This window comes from Panthera leo, chromosome A2 (genome assembly GCF_018350215.1).
Source record: "Panthera leo isolate Ple1 chromosome A2, P.leo_Ple1_pat1.1, whole genome shotgun sequence".
Classification (NCBI taxonomy): Eukaryota; Metazoa; Chordata; class Mammalia; order Carnivora; family Felidae; genus Panthera; species Panthera leo.
Genome location: NC_056680.1, coordinates 60,724,872 through 60,744,171, shown reverse-complemented (window position 1 = coordinate 60,744,171; position 19,300 = coordinate 60,724,872). Strand labels below are relative to the sequence as shown.

The following is a 19,300-nucleotide window of genomic DNA, read 5'->3' as shown; positions in this document are numbered from 1 at the left end:
GAAGGTACCTCATAGGATTTCTGTCTCTTTAATTTATGGAGACTTGTCCCGTGGCCTCAGACAAGGGGTGTCACCCCGGGCACTTGAGAAGAGCTGGTGGGTGGTGGTCAGTGCTCTGAGTCCCACCGGCTTGTTTTCATATTACACACATGGCAGACATGAGAACACGATGAAGCATGAGGACAGCTGCCACTCACCTGGAGGAGGTCATCACCGGTACCCCCCATGGTGAAGCACTGGTCGGTGTGCCCTCGCTGTCCCCCGGAACTATAGCGCATACATAGGAGTCCCGTGAAAGGTAGATTTGGTGTTGTGCTTTACTAAAATGGCACGTCCTATGTGAACGATCGCACCTTGCTGTCACCCCACGTTGTTTGAGGGGAGTCCCCATGTGGCCCTGCCCATCCCTTGGGAGGACTGCCTCAGCTCAGGTCTAGAGTTCTCCGTTCCACCCAGAAGCACCCAGAAGACGCTGACGGTGCACGGATGTCCAGTGAGACCACACCCCGCATGGCACCCTGGTCTGCCCCCCCCCCACAGTGGGACAGCACTCTGGACAGGCCCCCTCATCCCCTGCCGTGCTGGGTGGCACTTCCCATTCCCTCAGCAAGGAACAGGCTGCAGGCAGACACTAAGGCTCACACCCGGGGTCCCGAGATGTCAACGGCTAAAGCCACCTGGGGCTGGGACACCTGAGCTCTCAGTACCCCACCACAGGGTTCAGACCTGCTGTACAGGAAGACCCTCGGGGTCAGGAGGAAAGGGCCACCCAAGCAGCTGGCAAACGGAGGGGCCTGCAGGACCCGGGAGCCCAGGACCACCCTCCATGAGCCGCCTGGGGCTGGTGTCTAAGGCCCCTCCGGAGACCCCTGGCTCCCTACCCCAGGCACGACCACGCACAGTGACATGGTGGCAGATGTGTCTCCTGGCCCTGGTGACACCTCACAAAATAGTTCTCCAGCTGAGGCCAACTTGGAAAATTCCAGAGACCAGGAAATTTACCGTGAGGCAGGAACAGCCGGGTCTTGGCTTGGAATGGAGCCCTGCCCACGTGAGGAACACGGGCAGGGCACAAAGGAGGGACTGGCCAGGCCCACCTTGAGGGAGTCCTTTAATAGAGACTGGCAGACAGGGGACACGACTGGCCCCCCCTCCCCCACCCGGCCTGGCCCCGGGGTGGACGCGGGAGAGGCAGTTTTAAAAAACACAGCGGGACCAATTCTTCACGTTCACGGAAAAGGGGTACTCGGGCAGCCCGCTGGAGTCTGTACACAGAGCTGGGTCTGGGCACCCACCCCCGGGAGACCGAAGCTCACGGCCATCTGCCCCACTGTCTGCACCCAGGAGGGGCAGGAGCCCGCGGGGTCCCCGGCTGCTTGCCCAGAGCTCTTAGTGTTTCTACACTATGTACACTGTTGTGCTTTGGACCTCCTACCCCATGGCCCTGGCCTGAGGCTTGGGTGGGAAGACGGACCGCTCCCACTGCGAGCTCAGGCTCAGGACAGGGCCGCCCTGCTCCTTGCCAGGGAGCCACAGGGTCACTGCAACAGAAGGGTCAACGCTGGACAAGATGCAGGCTGGTGGGAGCAGGCGGAGCTGGGTCCGGGGGTGAGGTTGGGGACACAGGTGTGTATGGACGGGGCCCAGCTGGGGTCGGGGGCAGCAGGTGGTGGATGGGGTGGGGCTGAGCTGGGCGGGGGCGGGGTGTCTGAGGTCCCCTCCCACCCAGCGCAGCTGCCTCCACGGTCCGAGGGGGGTGGTGGGCAGGTGGCTGGGGCAGGGTGTGGTGGCATCTGCGGGTGTGTCCCCGCCAGCTGGGCGGGGGCGACAGGATCAGTTGTTCTCGAAGAGAGAGAGAAGGTCGTCATTGTTGTTTGTGGGGAGGTCAGGTGGGCCAAGGTAGGACAGCAGTTCCTCGGGGTTGGTCAGTTCTGGGAGCAGCTGGGGACAAAGCAAAGCCATCAGCAGCTTTGGCCTCAGGCCCACCACACCCCTGCAGGGGACCCTGTGCCTGAGCCCCTCAGCCTGCACGGGCCTCTCCCTGCCGAAGGCTGCTCTTTGACCAGGAATCACTCCATACAAGTTGTCCAAGGACAACCTGGGACACAGAGCACCTGCCCCAGGGGGCACGCATGGGGCCATGTGGGGACCCCTATGTGAACAGAGCAAATGCAAGAAGTGGGGTTTCCAGTGTCTGGGATATTCTGCTTTGAGCTGCTCTAATTTTCTCCCGCTGAACTTCAGGGTGTTCGGTTTATTAGAGAGAAAGACCGTTACCTGCAGTGCACACACTGATTTTGGCTCACGTGACACCTGTGGGTCAGCTCAAACCACACCGAGGCCAGTGTGGTCCTCTGCAAGCCCAATCTTCTTGGGGACTCTACACAGGTTCCTGTAGCCAACTGCCTGGACAGAGTCATCCCACCGCTACTCAGGTACCTGACACTCATCATCAAAAGAGCTGACGCTACCTGACCAGCTGTCCTGGCTTCGAGGTCACTAGGGCGTCAGTGTCCTCCCTTCTATGAAGCATGTGGACCCTGGGGACGACGGACACACCGTCCCCAGCCCCAGCTCCCATGCGCTCCCTGGCATGGGGCCTGTACTCACGTCCAGGGCTGGTTCCGGGGCCTCCCCCGCCCCAGACATGGGGGGCCCCATCACGCCTGTGGCAGTGCTGAAGGCCAGCTCGCCGATGGGGCCTGAGCTCACTGGGCCCAGGGGCTGCCGGGATGCTGGGGGAGGGTTTGGATGGTGCAGCTGGGGCCCTGGGGGCCCTCCAAGGCTGGGGGCGAGCAGCCCTGGAGCCCCTGGGTTGTGGGCAGGGTCCAGGTGACCCGCTGGCGGCATCTGGAGAAAGAGAGAAGAACCAGGTAGAACAGCTCCTGGCCCCCTGGAGTTGGCCCTCCGCCCCACAGCTTGCACTGACCTGGCCTGGGAGGCAGGGAACAGACTTCTCAGGTGTCAGGAGGCTGCTAGGAATGTCAGACTGGTAGGAGCTGGGGGGTGGCCCTGGGGTGAACTCAGGAAGGGCCGGGGTGCTGGGCGTGGCAGGCGGGAAGGACTCAGGGAAGGTCCCGGGTCCCAGGAAGCTGGAACCTGAGAGCAGAGCCCATGTTGGGTGAGGCCTGGGAGCTGGCACTGGGGAGCAGCCAGGGGGTGAGGGGGGCTGGCGGCCCAGGCTCCCAGCGCTCTCCGCAGGTAGCTCTGGGTTTTACAGAAAAGAGCATTTCCTCTCATCACAGGGGAGCGGGCCTCACCCAGGCACACCCACACATGGGGTCAGGTGGGGCCGGGCCCCCAGCGGGCCAACAGAGAGCCTCCATTCCCAAATGCCGGGCCCCCCTGCCCGTCCCCATGGCGTGGCCACACCTACCCCACCAGGTCCCCAGGAGGCCCCCCCAGGCACAGGGCCCGCAGCAGACTGGTCTGGAGAGAGCAAATCACTGGCCCGTGGCACTCACCCTGGCCGGGGTAGTCACCAGGGGCTGGGGCCGGGGCCGAGGGGGGCTGCAGGGGGGCGAAGGGGGCGGCGGCGGGGCCCAGGGCTGCTATCATCTCCATCACGCTGGGCATGAGCATGTGTGCGGGGCTCACGGTGCGACAGCGCTTCAGCACTGGCCCGTCCGGCTCTTCCTTGACGTGAACGTCGGGCTTTACGGGCACCGGCTTCCAGCTGCACGTGGGGTCGATGGTGATCTCCTCGTAGTCAGAACTGGGCAGGGACACATGGCTGGTCACCAGCTGTCCTTGCCGTCTCTCTCGGCCCCCGGCCCGCTTCTAAGCAGACCTCCACTCCAACGCCTGTAGCCGCACGGCCCATCACACAGGCCCCGTGGGTGGCCGGGCTCGGTTGGATGTGGGTTCCATCTGCGGCCGGAATCAGCCCGCCCCGTGGCCGAGCTGTCACAGGGCAGCCGGCGGCGGGACGGCACGAAGACACTTACTTCTGAATGTGAACGAGGACACCCAGCACATACTGGTCCACCTGCAGGCCCTCCAGCAGCGCCGTCTTGCTGTAGGAAACCAAAGGCATGTGGCTCAGGGGCCTAGCCCGACCTTGCCCCGGCACACTTCTCAGCTCTTTCACCCTGCTTGAGGCCACATGGCATGAAGTGACCCCGCATGCGATGACCCCGTGTACACGGACCCCACGTAAAGCTATTCTATGAGATGATCTCAGAGATGACCTCGCACAAAGCGACTGCGTGCGTGAGACTTTTGCCCTGAGCCGCACCGTCCTCGTCTGCTCTGTGACCCCCTAAACCTGGGGTTTTGTTGGTCCCCGTGCCTGGGATCCCGGGAGGACTGTCTGGGAGACACTCACTTGCACACAGGGCACCGCCAGGTCCCCCGCTCACAGTTGAGCTGCAGGTAGGACTCCAGGTCGAAACACTGCGGGGAGCAGGAGAGATGGCTTCTCACACGGGTGCCGGGGGCAACCGGGCCATACTTTGCGATTGAGCCTTGTGGTTTCGGGCTGAGTTACGTGAATGTTGAGAAGCCACGTGGGCCAGGCTTGCCCGGGGCACCATGCTAAGTGCTTGGCCCTGGGGGCAGCCGGGAGAGCACAGCCCTCCTGGGACTAGAGTGCCTTGTGGCCAAAGAATAGGGTATCTGTGCTGGCAAAGACCTGCCTCCGGGACACGATGCTGAAGGGAAACTAGGGCCAGGGTCTGTGCGTGCTGCTCCTGGCCAGGGCAGGAAGACCCCACCCGCCACACTGACACCTCTTGAGATGTGACACGAGAACGCAGGAAACCATGGGGTGCGCTCCAAGAAACCAATGCCTGGTCTGGGGAGCACGTGGGGGACGGTCTGGTGAGTGCATGGGGGCTGGTCTGGGAAGCACGTGGGGGAGCCGGCTACCCACCCGCTGGCTGGTCACCTGCTGGTGGAGGGTCCGCGGGAAACCGCTGCACGTCACAAGTTCTGGACCACCCACCTGTATGTGGCGACAGTCATGGCCTCGGGCGGGGAGCTGGATCCTGCGGAATGTGATGGGGCACCTGAGGGACACCTTGATGGCTGTCTGCTCCACCCCGTCCTCACCGTTGGGCCCAGGGGTGCCAGGGACGGTGCCGCTGCTGAAGTTGCGTTTTACTGGCGTGCACGGGGAGAGGACTCGAGTGAGGGGCCGCCAGCTGGGCCAGCCGCTGCCCCTACCCCCCGAGTCCCCAGCCCCGGCAGATGTGGGGGTGTGCCATGTGGTGGCTGGTCACCGGGTGGCCACTCACTCTTGGTGATACAGTGCTCCGCGGGCAGGAGGCGCTTCCTGAGGAGGCCCTGCAGCACCGAGCGGACGGACGGCCGGTGCACCAGCTGCAGCACGAACAGGTGGGACTGCGGGAGGTGAGGAGGGTCAGGGGCGCGGCCCACACCCCCACATCCCGCACTAGCTGTCTGTCTGCGGCCTGTCAGAGCACCGACCCCCAAGAGCCCCCCTGCACGCCCTGCAAACTGCACCTCGGTGTCTGTGCAGGGCCTGGGCCTGCCTGGAGTCCCCAGCCGGGGAGGGTTCAGGTCAGCCTCCCCCTGGGGAAGGACAGGCTGCCGTCTTGTAGGGAGTAAGCGAGAGCGCCAGGCCCGGGTGAGCAGGCCTCACCAGGGAGGAGGGAGGTCCCCTCTCTCGGCAGGGGCTGGGGTCGGGGGCAAGCACAGCCAGGCCCCTGCAGGCCCAGGAGGCACTCACGCAGCAGCAGGCTGTGACCGTGATCTGGATGGTGTTGCGGCCCGGCTGGCACACGTGCTTCAGGTACAGCGGCTTGTGGGAAGTCTTGTTGTCGCCGCGCTCGATGGTGAGCGGGGTGGCGTTGACGCTGACCTGCACCGACGCTGGCCAGTTGGTGTTGGTCTGCCGGTCCTCATGGTGATAGCACTTGAACTGCAGCTCCAAGTCTGGCCTGCGAGGGGTGGGCCGCTGAGCAGGGGTTGCAGGGCGGGGCTCGGTACAGAGCCACAGTGGGGATGGGGCAAGAGGGCGGGGCCCTAGAAAGGGGCCGTTGGGTGGGACCACTGAGAAGCCTCAGGCAGCCGGAGGGGGCTGCGCGCAGCTAGGCAGGGCCACAGGGCGGGGCGGGACCTCTGGGAAGGGGGCTGCAGGGCGGGGTCACACTGTGTGGCGGAGCCAGGCACCAGGCCGCTGAGATGTGGCTGAGGGGCAAGGCTTCATGGAGTGGGGCGTGGGTGGGAGGGAATATCTTGGGGTGGGACCTCACCGTGGGGCGGAGGCACTCAGCAGGGGTCTCTAGGCGGGGCCACACTGGGGGCGGGGCCTCCGGAGGGGCGGGACCTCTCAGAAGGGTCAGGCGCTGGAGGGGGCTGCGCAGCTAGGCGGGGCCGCAGGGCCCGCTCACCTCAGCATCAAGGTCTTGTAGACAGAGTCCCGGAGCTGGAACGCGTGGTTGCTCACAGCCAGGTTGTGCTGCAGGCGGAAGGGCTCCAGCACTACCCCGTCCCGCACCGGGAAGGTCAGCCGCAGCTCGTCACCCTGGCCGCTGCCTGCGACACGCTGCTATGAGCAGGCCACCCCTGTGGCAGGGCCCCGGGGGGGGGGGGGGGGTAGGGTGGGCAGGTCATCTCATCCTCCCGCTCGGGCTGGTGTGGGCGGCATCTCCCCTGGGGTCCTGGGCCCGGCCATCACCCCCAACGGGAATAGGATCTTGGTTCTGTCCTGGTTCTCCCGCTGTTCTGTCCTGCCTCAGTCACCTGGCCCCATGTCCCCTAAGTTATGACTGGAGAACGTGCCCCAAACCCAGAAAGGAGGGTGCTCCTGTGCTTTCAGAAGGGGTGCGAGGCTAAGGTGTGAACAGACCACCTGCCATCATCCTAGCGCTTGAGCTAGGGTTCTAGGACCCCAGCTTCTGTGTGGTGGTCTCCCCCAGAGCATGGGTCTCTTAACCAGGAGTGGACCTCAGGAGGCCCATAAATCCCCTGAAATTATACACAGAACTCTGCGTGTGTGGGTATTTTTCTAGGGAGAAGATCAACACCTTGAACGGATGTGCAGAGTTCTAGGAGCACAAAATGAAACTGAGGGCCCCCACCCCCACATTCCCTGCAGAACTCCGGGGTCCTGGGACCCCCGCCCAACCGTCTTAAGAGCAGGTGACACTCACTGGGGGGTGATGGGTGCAAGGAGCTCACGCTGGGCTTGAGGTCCGGCAGGAAGGGCGATTTGACCTCCTGGCTGGTGGACATGTAGGGGACGCTGCTGCCGGGGGTCATGGGTGGCGTAGGGCTCCCAGGCAGTGGGGAGCTGGGGTAGCCAGGGATGGAACGGGTGGGCTGTGGGGTTGAGCAAACAGTCAAGGTGGGATGGTGGGGGGTGGAGTTTGTTCTCGAAGCACCCGCTGGGACCGGTCACAACAGAAACAGGCAGGGGTATCCGGCTGGCCACCCGCACTTCCTCCTGCTTGGGTGCCCTCTGTCCACGTGCCCACCCTGAGAGCCGCCCACCCGTGTGCCCGTACCCCACTCAGGCCGGGCTGGCTGTAGCTGACGCTTCCCCCGTTGAAGTTGGCACCCTGCCCGTTGAACTGCTCTGTGGGCTGTAGGGAAAACACGGTGTGCGCCCGGGGCCCCAGCCTGCCCACCGCCGGGCCCCTGAACCTGACTCAAGGAGTGGGCTGGGGGCAGGGAGCCCACCACACACATGGCACTAGCCTGTTTTCTTTGTACACTTTTGAAGTTTACCATGTGATCTGCGGGGAGCACGTATCGTTGTGTAATTAAAAAAAATTGCTACTATAGAGAACAAGATGACCCCATGTGTCAGAGGGGTTTTGGGAGAGCCACAGAGAGGCTGACCCCCCCCCCCCCCAGGCCTTGCTGGGCTTCTCCATGGTGAGTGGAGGGAGTGGAGACACTTTTCCACAATGAAATTCAAGTGACTTGGGGGCCTGCCTACTGCTCCCTACACCCAATTTCCAACAAGATATATGAATTTCAGAGGGTCCTTTCAGAGCTGGATCCCTGCCCTGGTCAGGAACCCTATGAAGCTCCTGGCTTCTTGGTCACCCTGAGTGCACAGGGCCCAGCAGGAGCTGTGTCGGGCCCGGAGGAGCCATGCCTACCTTGTAGTGCAGTCCTGCTGGGCCAGAGGCGGACAGGGACTGGCCCACACCCTGCTGCAGGGGCAGCCGGTGCCCAGGGTAGGAGGATGGGGCAGGGGGCGGCCCGGCACCGGATGTGTACTGGGTGGCACTGGGTCCGTACTGGCTTCCTGGCAGGTACTGCTGTCCTGGATAAACCTGAAAGAGGCACCATGCCAGAGGAACAGGTGTCGGGGAGGCCAGGTCCCAGGGAGGATGTGGTGCCCGCTCCATGAGGCGTGGCCGCTTTTCTCACACAGATGCCCAACCTCACCATGGGTCTGGGTGGAGCTCAGGATGAGGGAGGAATGGACACTCACCTCGCTGGAGTAGGCTCTCTTGACCCCCTGTCGGGGCAGTGGCTGGGCCTGGGGAGGCCCAGGGTACCCGTGCTGGGGCAGGCGCTGCCCTGCATAGAGGGGTGCCATGCCTGCTGCCCGGATGGGGTTCATGCCCATGGGGTTCATGCCAGAGGGGCCCAGCAGCCCTCCCACGCTGGTGGGGTTCATGCTGCCAGGGACGCTGGGCCCCCGGGGACCTCCGTGCTGCAGGAACTGGCTGTTAAAAGCCTGCCCGGCCCCCATCTGGGGAGAAAAGAGAGGAGCCATTCAGCACCCCCACCACTGTGGGTGCTGCCCAGTTGCCCCCTGCACCCCCTCAACCCCCTCGTCTCTCTGTGTGCACATCCCCAGTCCCCAACCCAGCTGCCCGACTGGTCCCTGCCTTCCAGACCAGCACATGTGTGGGCTGCATAGGAGGAGCAGCTGGGCCTCACCGCTCCGTACTGGCTCAGCTCCTGGCTCTGCTTCTCCTGGAGGGCAGCCACGGTGGCCGTGGCGGTGGCCGTGGCGGTGGCCGCAGCAGCAGCCACTGCAGCTGCTGCTGCAGCCTGAGTAAAATCGGTGGAGGGTCGTGTGGCATGTGAGGGCAGACCCAGGCCCCCTGGCCCCCCCGGGCCGCCCGCATACCTGTGAGAGACACAGATGGCTTGGCTCAGAAGTGCTTCCCTGCCTGTCGCCCAGGGGCCCCCTTCTTGTCTAGATGCTCCAGCATCAGCCGTGGGAGCCCACAAGAGCATCACACTCACAACAGTCAACAGACTGGTTCACATGGTCCCAGGCACCTGCCAAACCAGAAGCTTTGCACCTAGAGGACTCCCAGCACACCTCACAGGTCAGGGGTCCTGCTTACCCAGCCGTGAAGCCAGGGCCCCCTGGGTAGCCCCCGCGGCCATACACTCCTTGCTGCACGAAGCCCTTGCTGGCAGCGCCCTCGCCAAACGCCTGCTGTCCGAGGCACTGTGGGGAGTTCAGGGCAGGGCCACCACCTGCCACGCCAGGCATTACAGAGCTGCCGGGGGGGCTCCCTGCAGGGCCCATGGGGTTCCCCAAAACCTGCGAGGAAGCAAGAATTGCCAATGGGAATCATCCAAACAACTCACTTCCTGCAGTTGCTCTAAAGGGCTACAAAGGAGAGGCCTGGCAGTGAGGGGCTGGGGGCAGAGGTGAGGGAGGAAGGAGAGGAAGAGAGCAGGGGTGCAGAGGCCCAAAGACGGGGGAAGAAGTCCCACACAACATGTGGCGGGGGGACTCGTCTACAAGGATGGGGCAGACTCGGGGAGCCCAACCCCATTTCTGTCTAAGGTCTAGGGGGGCCCTGGCAGCTCTCGGGGGTGGCCCCACTGCAGGCTCACCTGACTCTGTGCCGCGTTGCCGACGCCCCACACGGTCGTGACGACAGACAGCGACCCTGCTGGCTGAGTGGCGCTCTGCTGCCAAGGCACCGGTTCATAAGCAAATGGACCATCACTGCAAGTAGACAGGTGGGTGGGGAGGCCCAGGTCAGGAGGCCACGGGTGTTGAGACCCCTGGCTGGGGAGGCTGGCAACTGGAGGAGGAGAGGTCCTGCCCTGCCACCCCGCCCGTACCCGAGGCCTGAGAAGGGTGGGCGGCAGGAGACCCACTCACCCGTGCGGTGTGGGGGGCAGGGCGGGTTTTACGGGGTGCATGGGGTTCATTAGCCTCGGGCAGCCTAAAGGCCGGGTCTGCGGGTGGCAGGAAGTAGTCCTCACAGCTGTTTACGTGGGACTCGGCTGCTCTGGCTGTGGGGACAGAGGAGGACGTCAGTGGAGATGCAGTGGCCGGGGGCTGTCGGTGGGGTGCCGGGAACCCCCAGCACCAGGCCCCCTTGCTCTGCTCTGACTGATGGAGGGCCGGGCGACAGCGGGGTCTGAGGGCCACTGTGGGGGTGGGGGCAGCCTCAGCCTGAATTGCCCACCCTGACAAACCTCTGTCCTCTGCACCCCTAAAGCCAGCCTGGAAGCCAGCATTAACCCTTTCAGGCCAGGCCCTGCTACTCACAGCCCCTGAAATAGAGCAGGCTTTCTGACCCAGATCCTTTTCACACGCCCCTCCCTCAAGAAAGCCTGGATATCCATTAAAGTCAGGGAACTCCCAGGACCCAAGTGCCAGAATCCCCCAGGTAGGCCCCAGGGTGGAGGCCAAGGCCAGAGCCAGCAGAGAAGAACAGAGGAGGACCAGCTGGCAGCCACCTTCTGCTCAGGCTCTGAGACTTGCCCACTCTGGGGAGGGGGCTCTGTTAAACAGGGCTGAGCAAGGTCAGCCAGCTGCTGGCTTCACCCTGGGCTGGGGAAGGGAGTACAGGTCACCTGCGTGCTCCTGGCTGACAGCCCCTTGAGGGCTGACGTGGGCACAGGGCCAGGCAGACCTGACCCCCATGGGCCACGGTGACACCCACTGAGAGGTCCCCAAAGGGGAGGGATGCACACACGGAGCAATGGGCAGGGGGTTGGTGCGAGCCCAAGGGCATGTCAAGGGGCCAAGGGGAACACGGCGGCAGTGGCTGGCAAACTTTCTTGGGACCCATGTGCCCGTGCAGGGGGCGTCCTCCTACTGTGTGAGGCTCACCGCCCCCTCCAACTGCTGTCTCAGAAAAATGAGGGAGGGAGGGCCAGGCACTCACATCCTTCAACACCCCCAAAAGCAAGCCCAAGCCCTTGTTGGCACCCCCAGGGGTATGCTGCACACCTACATCTGCCTGACCCAACCACAGAGGCGCACTGGCTGTGGTTCTCAGGGGTCCCCGGGAATCCCAGGTGGGGGGACTCTGCCCTCCTGGTGTCCAGGTTCTGTCCTGGAGCACCAGTGCCTTTTAGGGGCTGCAAGCCCCCCCCCCCCCCAGCATGCACACGTGCCACCCTGGACAAGCTAATGTGTGGTGGCTCAACCCAGACACCCCAGCACTCACAGCACCTCCCTCTGGCCTAGGAGTGAGAAAGTCGCCCCAGAACCCACCCAAGCCCGTGACTCACATTCCTGAGTGCTGACCAGGGACCTCAACGTTACCATGTCGTCTGTAAATAGTCCTGGAGGTGTGTGTGGGGGGACCCTCATCAGGGACCCAGAGCAGGGAAGGGGTACAGTGGGAACTGTGACACGGGTGGTTCTGCCTTCGGCCCTTCGTGCCACTGAGCACTGAGGTAAGTGGGTCCCGGAGCCGCAGCAGAGCCGGGGCTGGGGCAGGAACAGTTGGCAGGTCTGCCTCCTACCTGGCTCTGCTCCCCCTCTGAACGCTGTTCTCCCCTGCCACCCAGACCAGGTCCCACTCTGGAAACAGAGGCCAGAAAATGCAGGAGTCAGTGGGTCCAGAAGGCTGTGGCCCCAGGAATCTGGGTAGACACAGGCCTGCGAGCCAGGATCACCCAGCCAGGCTGGCGTCCTTGGTCCCTACTGTCCAACTCCAGGACGGTGATGCGGCCACCGTGGATATGGATGGGTGGACCTGCCAACCAATGGACCAGACCACAGAGGGCACAGACCAGGCACCGGAGGAAACCGGCATTGTAACGCGGGGCTCCCACAAGCGAAACCAAAAGTTCTAAACTTCACATCTTGTGCAAAAATTAACTTGAAACGGGCCACGGATGTAAATGAACAACAGAAAATGATAAAACCTTTGGAGAAACTCTTCGGGACCTGGAACCAAGGAAAGAGCCCTTAGATGTGACACCAGTGCAGTCCTCACAAGGGAGAGGGGGAGTCATCTCAGAAAGGCCCTGCTGATGCAGAGCGACAGGTATGCCCGCAAGTCGCATCTCTGACGAAGGACTAGTATCTAGGATATATAAAGAATTCTCAAAACTCAAAAGAAAAATAAACACCCCAGCTAGAAAATGGGCAGAGGACACAAAGAGACATTTTAGCGAGGAGGTCGTCCGGACGGCATGCCGGCCCAGGAAGAGACAGACATCCGACGTCATGGCCACTGGGGACGTGCAAACTAACACCACATGGAGGCATCGCTATGCACCTATCAGAGTGGCTACAACAGTGACACCACCAAGTGCCGGGACTGGGGGGACTGGGGGGACTGGATCTCCTACCCACGGCGGGTAGGACTGGAAAATGGCGCGGCCACTCTGGAAAAGTCTGGCAGCGTCTTGTGAAAGTCGGCACACAGCTACTGGGCAACCGGGCGACCGCACTCCTCTTCGAGACATGCATGCTGAGGTTCACAGAAAACTATGCGCGTGTCTATACCAGCTTCCTCCTAGCAGCTCAAGAACGGCCACCCAGACGCCCTTCGGGTGAGGTTAGCCAGCCGTGGGGCGTCCACAGCCCGCGGGCATGAAAAGGAAGAGCGAGCAGGAATCCCCAGAGGATCGAGCCGTGGAAAAAGCCAGTCCCCGAAGGTTACACGCGGTATGATTCCCTTTATGTAACGTTCCTGAAATGATGAAATCACAGAAGCGAGGAGCAGAGCCCAGCTGCCAGGTGGGGAGGAGGGAAGCAGGTGCGAACAGAAGAAGGTGTGGAAGGAGAGATGTGCATCTGGCCCGTATTCCCGGAGCATCCCGGTGTGACATGCCCGTCGTCTGGTGAGACGTCACCGCCAGGGGAGCCGGGAAAAGGATACAAGGGTGATTTCTCACAGCTGCACGTGAATCCGGAATTCTCTCAGAATACAAGTTGACTTGAAAAACCACCACCACCACCCGTGGTCTCCACAGAGAAGCCCCCGACAATGCTCCTTTAGCCCAGGCTGGTTGGGCTGGCTGGGCCCACTCAGCTGTCCCAGAAGCAGGGGGGAGACCAGCCCCCTGCCCGGTGCAGAGCCCCAAGACTGCAGGTGCTCCACTCTGCTCCGGGCCTCCTGTCTGGCACATCACACTCACCTGGAGGGCGGGGGCCGGAAGACTCCTGTTTCTAAAGAGCTTGTGGGTCAGGGTCAGGCTGCTGCTGACGCAGGGACCCCAGTCTGAGAGCCCCGGAGATCCAGGGAGGAGGGGGCAGGGCAGGGGCCCCAGGAGGCCTCCTACATCACCCCCGAGACTTCTCTGCCACGGACGAGACCACAGACGGTTCCAGTTCCCCCTGAGCCTCCTGCACGCCTGGGTGCTTGGGTGTATGTGTGACTTCCTGCCAAACTGAGTCTGCTCTCCTCCCTGAGAAGACCCAGACTCTCCGAGTGGGGCACCCCACAACCTGCTGCTCCCCACAAATGGACAGGTGCCCTCTGAGTGGAGACCCTCCTCCCACTTCCTGGCCTTGAAGACAGAGCCAGGAAAACCGGTGCGGGCCCACGGGGCTTGTGCCCCAGTGCCAGCCGGAAGCCGGGACCCCTCGGCAGAACTGCCCTGGTTCTGGTTCTGCGCCCCATCTTTCTCCAGAAAACTCACCACTCAGGCCCCCTGCCCCAGGGCCTCAGAGCAGCTGTGCCCAGGCTCCTGCGTGCCAACCAAAGGCAGACGTTAATGTGGGTCAGCCTCTTCACTCCACCCTGTCCAGGCCGCTTGGTCACCCAGGGGCGGCACGCCCCATGACAAGCCACCTGACCCCAGGAGGGCAGGCCTACTCCATGGTCACAGAGCAGGGAGCCCATGGTTCCAGGGCGAGTCCCCAACCGGAGGGACACCAGGGTCAAATGGGCTCAGAGGAGGTAGAAATGACGGCTCCAGTGAGCGCGACGGCACAAGGTGGAGACTCAGGTGTTCTGGTGTCTGCAGGTCCTACCGCTCTACATGCGAGGTCCCAACACTGACCAGCTAACTAGAGTCGTCCGAACACCCAGGAAGGAGCATTTGTGAATGGCCCAGACACCAGACACATCAGAGACCAGCTACAGGGTTTCACTACTCTGAGCCTCGGTTTACAATGTGTAAAATGGGTACGTGGTAGCCACCCCAGGACTGAGGAAAGAGGAAGACACATGACTGCATTTATGCCAGCAGCCCTGACTGCTGTAGTGGAGGCAGCCACCAGTGGACACGCCATGGGGAAGCCTGGCTGCCCTTGGAGTCCTCCCCAGGCACACCCTGCCTGTCCTTCATCATCTCCTCCCCCCGCCCCCCCTCCCCGACTTCTCTTCCCAGCCAGTAACCAGCCCCTGGGCATGGCAGGTCCTCAAGGCCAGTATCCCACCAGGTGAGGCTAAGACCCTGCACGGATCCTGGCACCTCCCTTGAGCCTGGAGAGGCCCCCGCTGCTAGCAAGCCAGGGTCTGGTTGGTGAGTCTGTGCTCACTCTCTCTACATCCACCACCGGCTTACAGATCAAGTCACGTGTTCTGTGTAGGTCCCTGCGAAATCTTGAGATAAAACAAACGACTTACAGACGTGGCCATAGATGTTCTGCAACTATCAGGAAGAGAGCAGGGCAGGGAGGAAGCAAGGGGGGGGGGGGTAGGAGGGAGTAAAGGGGAGCAGGGCTGTGGGGAAAGGGGACCAGGACAGGGAGGAAGCAGGTCATGAGGGGGAGAAGGGAGGATGGCTGGGAGCAGCTCAGAGGGGGAAAGCGGAGGAGGAAGGGAGCAGGTCGGGGGAGCAATACACCCTCCCGCCTCAGCTTCGTGCGTCCCGTTTGGAAAGGGGTGTCCCCACGGAAGCCGCGGCCGGAGGCTGAAAGGTCTGCCAGTGTCGCCGGCCCGAAGCAGACCTGCGTGGGTCCCACGTCGCTGGACGGTGGGCGCGCACGGCCCAAGACAAGCCCGGAAGGCGAGCCCGCCGGCCAGAGCGCGGGGCGGAGGCGGCGGAGCCAGGTGGGGCGAGGGCCGGGGGTCACCCTCCGCGCGCAGGAGGTCGCCGGGGCCGCGCACACCCGTCGGGCGATCGGCCGGCTACCAGCCCCAACAAAGGCTCAGGTGAGGGTCTCCCGGCGCGCACGGGGTCGCTGGGCCCAAAACCGCGACGCGCACGCGGCAGGTGCGGCAGGTGGGCGCCGGGGCCGCCCCCAGCGCGGCCAGAGCCCCGGGGCAGAGGTGCCGCAGCGCCGGGCCCGGGGCGCCGCACCTGCCCACCGCGCGCACCTGCCGCACCTGCCGCCCCCGCCGCCCGCACCTGCCCGCCCGGCCCGCTCACCTGCGCCCGGCCCGGCCCGGCCCCTCGCCGCCGCGGCCCCCGGCCCGCGCCGCTCCATGCGCTCAGCCCGCCCTCCGCGCCGCCCGCCGCCCCGGGGCCGCGGCCGCCACCACCCGCGCCATCGCGCCGCCGCCCGCTCCGAGGGCACAATGGAGCCGCCGCGCCGCTCATGCATATGCATGACGCCGCGCGCCGGCCCCGCCCCCAGGCCAGAGCAGTGGAGCCCCGAGCCGGCACTCGGGCGGGGCTGCCGCGGGCCTGCGCGGGCCGGGGTGGCTGACCGAGTGGGGCCGAGCCGGGAGCGGGCGGGCAGCGCGGGCGGCGGGGGACCGTGACCGGCGACCCGCGCCCCCTCCACACCTTTCCGAACGCCGCGCCTGCGGAGCCTCCAAAGCTTCCTGCTCGCTGTCCGCCGGGGCGTGGCCAGATGGAGGGGCGGGGCCTGATGGAGTGGATGGGCCCGGGTGGCGGCGGGGACGGCTGATGGGCGGGGCCTGTCAGGGGGGGTGTCAGAGCCTGGCTGGGGGGCGGGGCCTGGTGGAGGTGGCCCGGCGGAGGGGCGGGGTCCAGCCGGAGGGGCGGGGCCTTGTAGAGTGGGGTGTGAGAACCAGACTGGAGGGCGGGGCCTGGCGGAGAGGGCACAACAGAATGGAGAGCGCTGCCGATAGGCGGGGCCTGTCAGAGGGGAGGGGTCCGGTAGGAGAGGCGGGGCCTGGTAGAGGGAGTTCAGAACCCGGCTGGGGTCGGGGCCTTGCTGAGAGCGGGGCCAGTCAGATGGGGGGGCAGGGCTGAGGGCGGGGCCTGGGCCTGTCAGACGCGGGGTATCATAGCCTGGCTAGGGGGCGGGGCCTGGCGGAGGGGGCCGGTGGAGGGGCGGGGCCTGGCTGGGGGCAGGGCCTGTCATGAAGGGCGGAGGCGGGAGGTGAACGGGGTCTCTTCAGGGGCGGGGCCTGGAGGAAAAGAGGGCCCGCCCACGCTGGACAGGTCGCTGTAGCGCCTTAGCCGATGAAGCGCCTTCTCTGATCTGCTGGTACCTTCCAAGTACTGTTCTCACTCTTTCAGTTGTCCGCTTTTTCCTATCCTTGCTTTAGTGACACCTCGTTCTCCTGAGTACTCATAATTAATCTTTTTTTATCGGGGGAGGGCCAGAGAGAGAGGGAGACACGGAATCCGAAGCAGGCTCCACGCTCCGAGCTGTCAGCACAGAGCCCGACACGGGGCTCGAACTGCCGCACCGCGAGATCATGACCTGAGCCAAAGCCGAACACTCAACCGACTGAGCCACCCAGGTGCCCCTCATCTTAGCTACTTTAAAAAGTATTTTTGAACAATTACTATGCACTGGGCAGTTCTTTATTTTAAAGTTTTAATTTATTTTGAGAGAGAGAGGAGCACAAGCAGAGAGGGGCAGAGAAGGAGGGAGAGAGAGTCTCAAGCAGGCTCTGTACTCCCAGCCAGAGCCTGTCATGGGTGGGGCTCGAACTCACAAACCGTGAGATCATGACCTGAGCCAAAACCAACAGTCAGATGCTTAACTAACTTATCCAGTCGGGTGCCCCAGAATTTCCTTCCTCTTTAAGACTGATAATATTTCATTGTATGGATGTTTGGCAATTTGTTTATTCATCCTTTGGTGGATGTGCCATGGCTTTTAACATTCTTCCCTCTAAGACTGTCTGAACCCTGTGCTGTTTTTCTTCTTCTATTTATTTAAAAACAATTTTTTTTTGTTAACGTTTATTCATTTTTGAGAGAGAGACAGAGTGCGAGTGGGAGAGGGGCAGAGAGAGAGGGAGACACAGAATCCAAAGCAGGCTCCCCCCTGGCGTGGGGTTCGAACCTATGAGCCATGAGATCATGATCCGAGCTGAAGCCAGACGCTCAACTGACTGAGCCATCCAGGAGCCCCTTTCTTCTTCTTTTAAATGTTTATTTGTTTTGAGAGAGAGAGAGAGAGAGTGTGTGGGCCAGCAGGTGAGGGGCAAAGAGAGAGGGACAGAGAAAGAACCCCACGTGGACTCCGTGCTGTCAGCACAGAGCTGGGTGTGGGGCTCGATCTCAAGAACATGAAGTCATGACCTGAGCCCAAATCAAGAGTAAGATGCCCGACCACCTGAGCTGCCCAGGCACCCTGGTGCTCTGTTCCTTCAGAGAACCATTTGTCAAATGGTGGACCTGTTTTGTGCCAGGCATTCATCTGGGCTCTGAACACTGGTCTGTCGACAGTGACCATGGCAGCAAGGACTCTCCAGCCCCAGTAGAGGGGACAAAAAGAAGCAGGTGACTCACCAAGTAACAATGCGTCCTTCAGGGAGAGGGTTAGGAAGAAAAATAAAGCCAGAGCAGGGGATGGGGAGTGCGATAGAATGGGGGAAGATTCTATGGAGAGTTGGCCCACATGAAGGGGGAGGCAGGCGCCAAGGGACCCTGACCCTCTTCTGCCTCCAGGAGGCCATGGGTTTGGGGGAGCTGCAGGCAGGTGTCTGGAGGAGGCCAGAAGGGCTGTACCAGGCCTCTGGGCCTGAGACTGGCATCTCTGTCATCTCCCCAGGGCAACAGCCGCCCCCCTCATCCTGGGAGATGCCATTTGGTGGCCACTCCCTTCTACATCGTGTTTTCATCTCTGACCATATGAACTGTTAAAAGAGTCTTCCTTATTTGCTGGGAAAAATATGCCCTCCCCAAACTTTTCTTCTGTGACTGCATAAAATGACAGTCCTCACTTTGGTATGTGACAGCTCTTCAGGGATTAGAAGAAACTTCTCATTGCCCCTGAATCTTGGGCTGGAGGACACAAGTAACTGATCCCTTAAGTGTTTCAGAGCCAATACAACAGGCCACTCCCTCCAGGCCACTCCCTCCCTCCACTCCCTCTGCTGGGCAATGCCCTTTTTAAATGTGACACCAAGTGGGGGACACAATACTCTAAGTGTGGCCTAAAGCTACATTTGCTTTTTAACTTGGGCCCTCGGTCTTTATGAATGGCTGCTAAACACACATAGCTTCACCTGTTCTTGACTTGCAAAACTGACTTTGAAAAGAAAAAACCTACCACTTCTTTGTATACGAGTATTTTATTCTGACTGTAGAAAATACAGAGGAACTTTTTTTTTTAATGTTTATTTATTTTTGAGAGAGAGACGGAGTGCAAACGGGGGAGGGGCAGAGAGAGAGGGAGACAGAATCCGAAGCAGGCTCCAGGCTCTGAGCTGTCAGCACAGAGCCTGACGCGGGGCTCGAACTCACAGAGCGTGAGATCATGACCTGAGCCCAAGTCAGACACTTAACCAATTGAGCCACTCAGGTGCTCCTAGAGGAACTTTCATAATAAATCGAAACCTTCACCATCCAAATGTTCAGCGTTAATCCCTGTTGATTTTTTGGTCTATTTTCTCTCAGATGGTTCTCCACATATCTGAGCACACGTGTGACTTTGCAGCCTTATTTTTCACTCCATCAACAGAAATGTTTCCCTTCTCGTAAATGTTTGAGCTTCCTAAAATCAATGCGAAGGTTTGTGCACCAGGATGTTGCACACAGGCAATTCCTGTAATATTGGACAACTGGATTCAAGCTGTGTTCGACCTTTCAAAACTTTTTACTGAGCTCCTCCTACTTGCCAGACATTGTTCTCAGCTGAAAATACGTCAGCAAGCGAGCGCAGGAAAACGTGTGGTGGCCAAGCGTCCATCTGTAAGCCCGGAGTCATGCTCATTAAGTACAGTACCCCCGCAGGCTGCAATTTAGGGAGCGCCCAAATAATGCTGTTGGAGCTGTTTAATTGTATGAGAAGACATTCACAATTCAATCTGCTAAGTAAAAAACCAGGATA

General features: G+C 61.9%; 1 protein-coding gene across 5 annotated transcripts; it reads right to left on the bottom strand.

Moving 5' to 3' along the window:
• Nucleotides 1–1,094: 1,094 nt before the first annotated feature.
• Nucleotides 1,095–15,914, bottom strand: ZMIZ2 (zinc finger MIZ-type containing 2). 5 transcript variants are annotated; one of them, XM_042913294.1, is made up of 19 exons: nucleotides 15,829–15,914; nucleotides 10,061–10,194; nucleotides 9,787–9,901; nucleotides 9,285–9,487; nucleotides 8,869–9,061; nucleotides 8,414–8,677; nucleotides 8,076–8,252; nucleotides 7,473–7,550; nucleotides 7,119–7,287; nucleotides 6,357–6,501; nucleotides 5,693–5,903; nucleotides 5,238–5,343; nucleotides 4,874–5,103; nucleotides 4,328–4,395; nucleotides 3,948–4,016; nucleotides 3,465–3,715; nucleotides 2,930–3,099; nucleotides 2,611–2,850; nucleotides 1,095–1,941 (listed from the first exon to the last, which is right to left on the bottom strand). In XM_042913294.1, the coding sequence occupies exons 2-19, from the start codon at nucleotides 10,108–10,110 to the stop codon at nucleotides 1,834–1,836; spliced, it is 2,847 nt and encodes a 948-aa protein (XP_042769228.1). In that variant the 5' UTR covers nucleotides 10,111–10,194; nucleotides 15,829–15,914; the 3' UTR covers nucleotides 1,095–1,833. The 5 variants fall into 5 exon arrangements, with proteins under 5 accessions (XP_042769228.1, XP_042769218.1, XP_042769234.1 ...); XM_042913284.1 differs by lacking the exon at nucleotides 15,829–15,914 and adding an exon at nucleotides 15,469–15,539; XM_042913300.1 differs by lacking the exon at nucleotides 15,829–15,914 and adding an exon at nucleotides 15,469–15,539 and having other exon boundaries at nucleotides 4,946–5,103.
• Nucleotides 15,915–19,300: the final 3,386 nt, after the last annotated feature.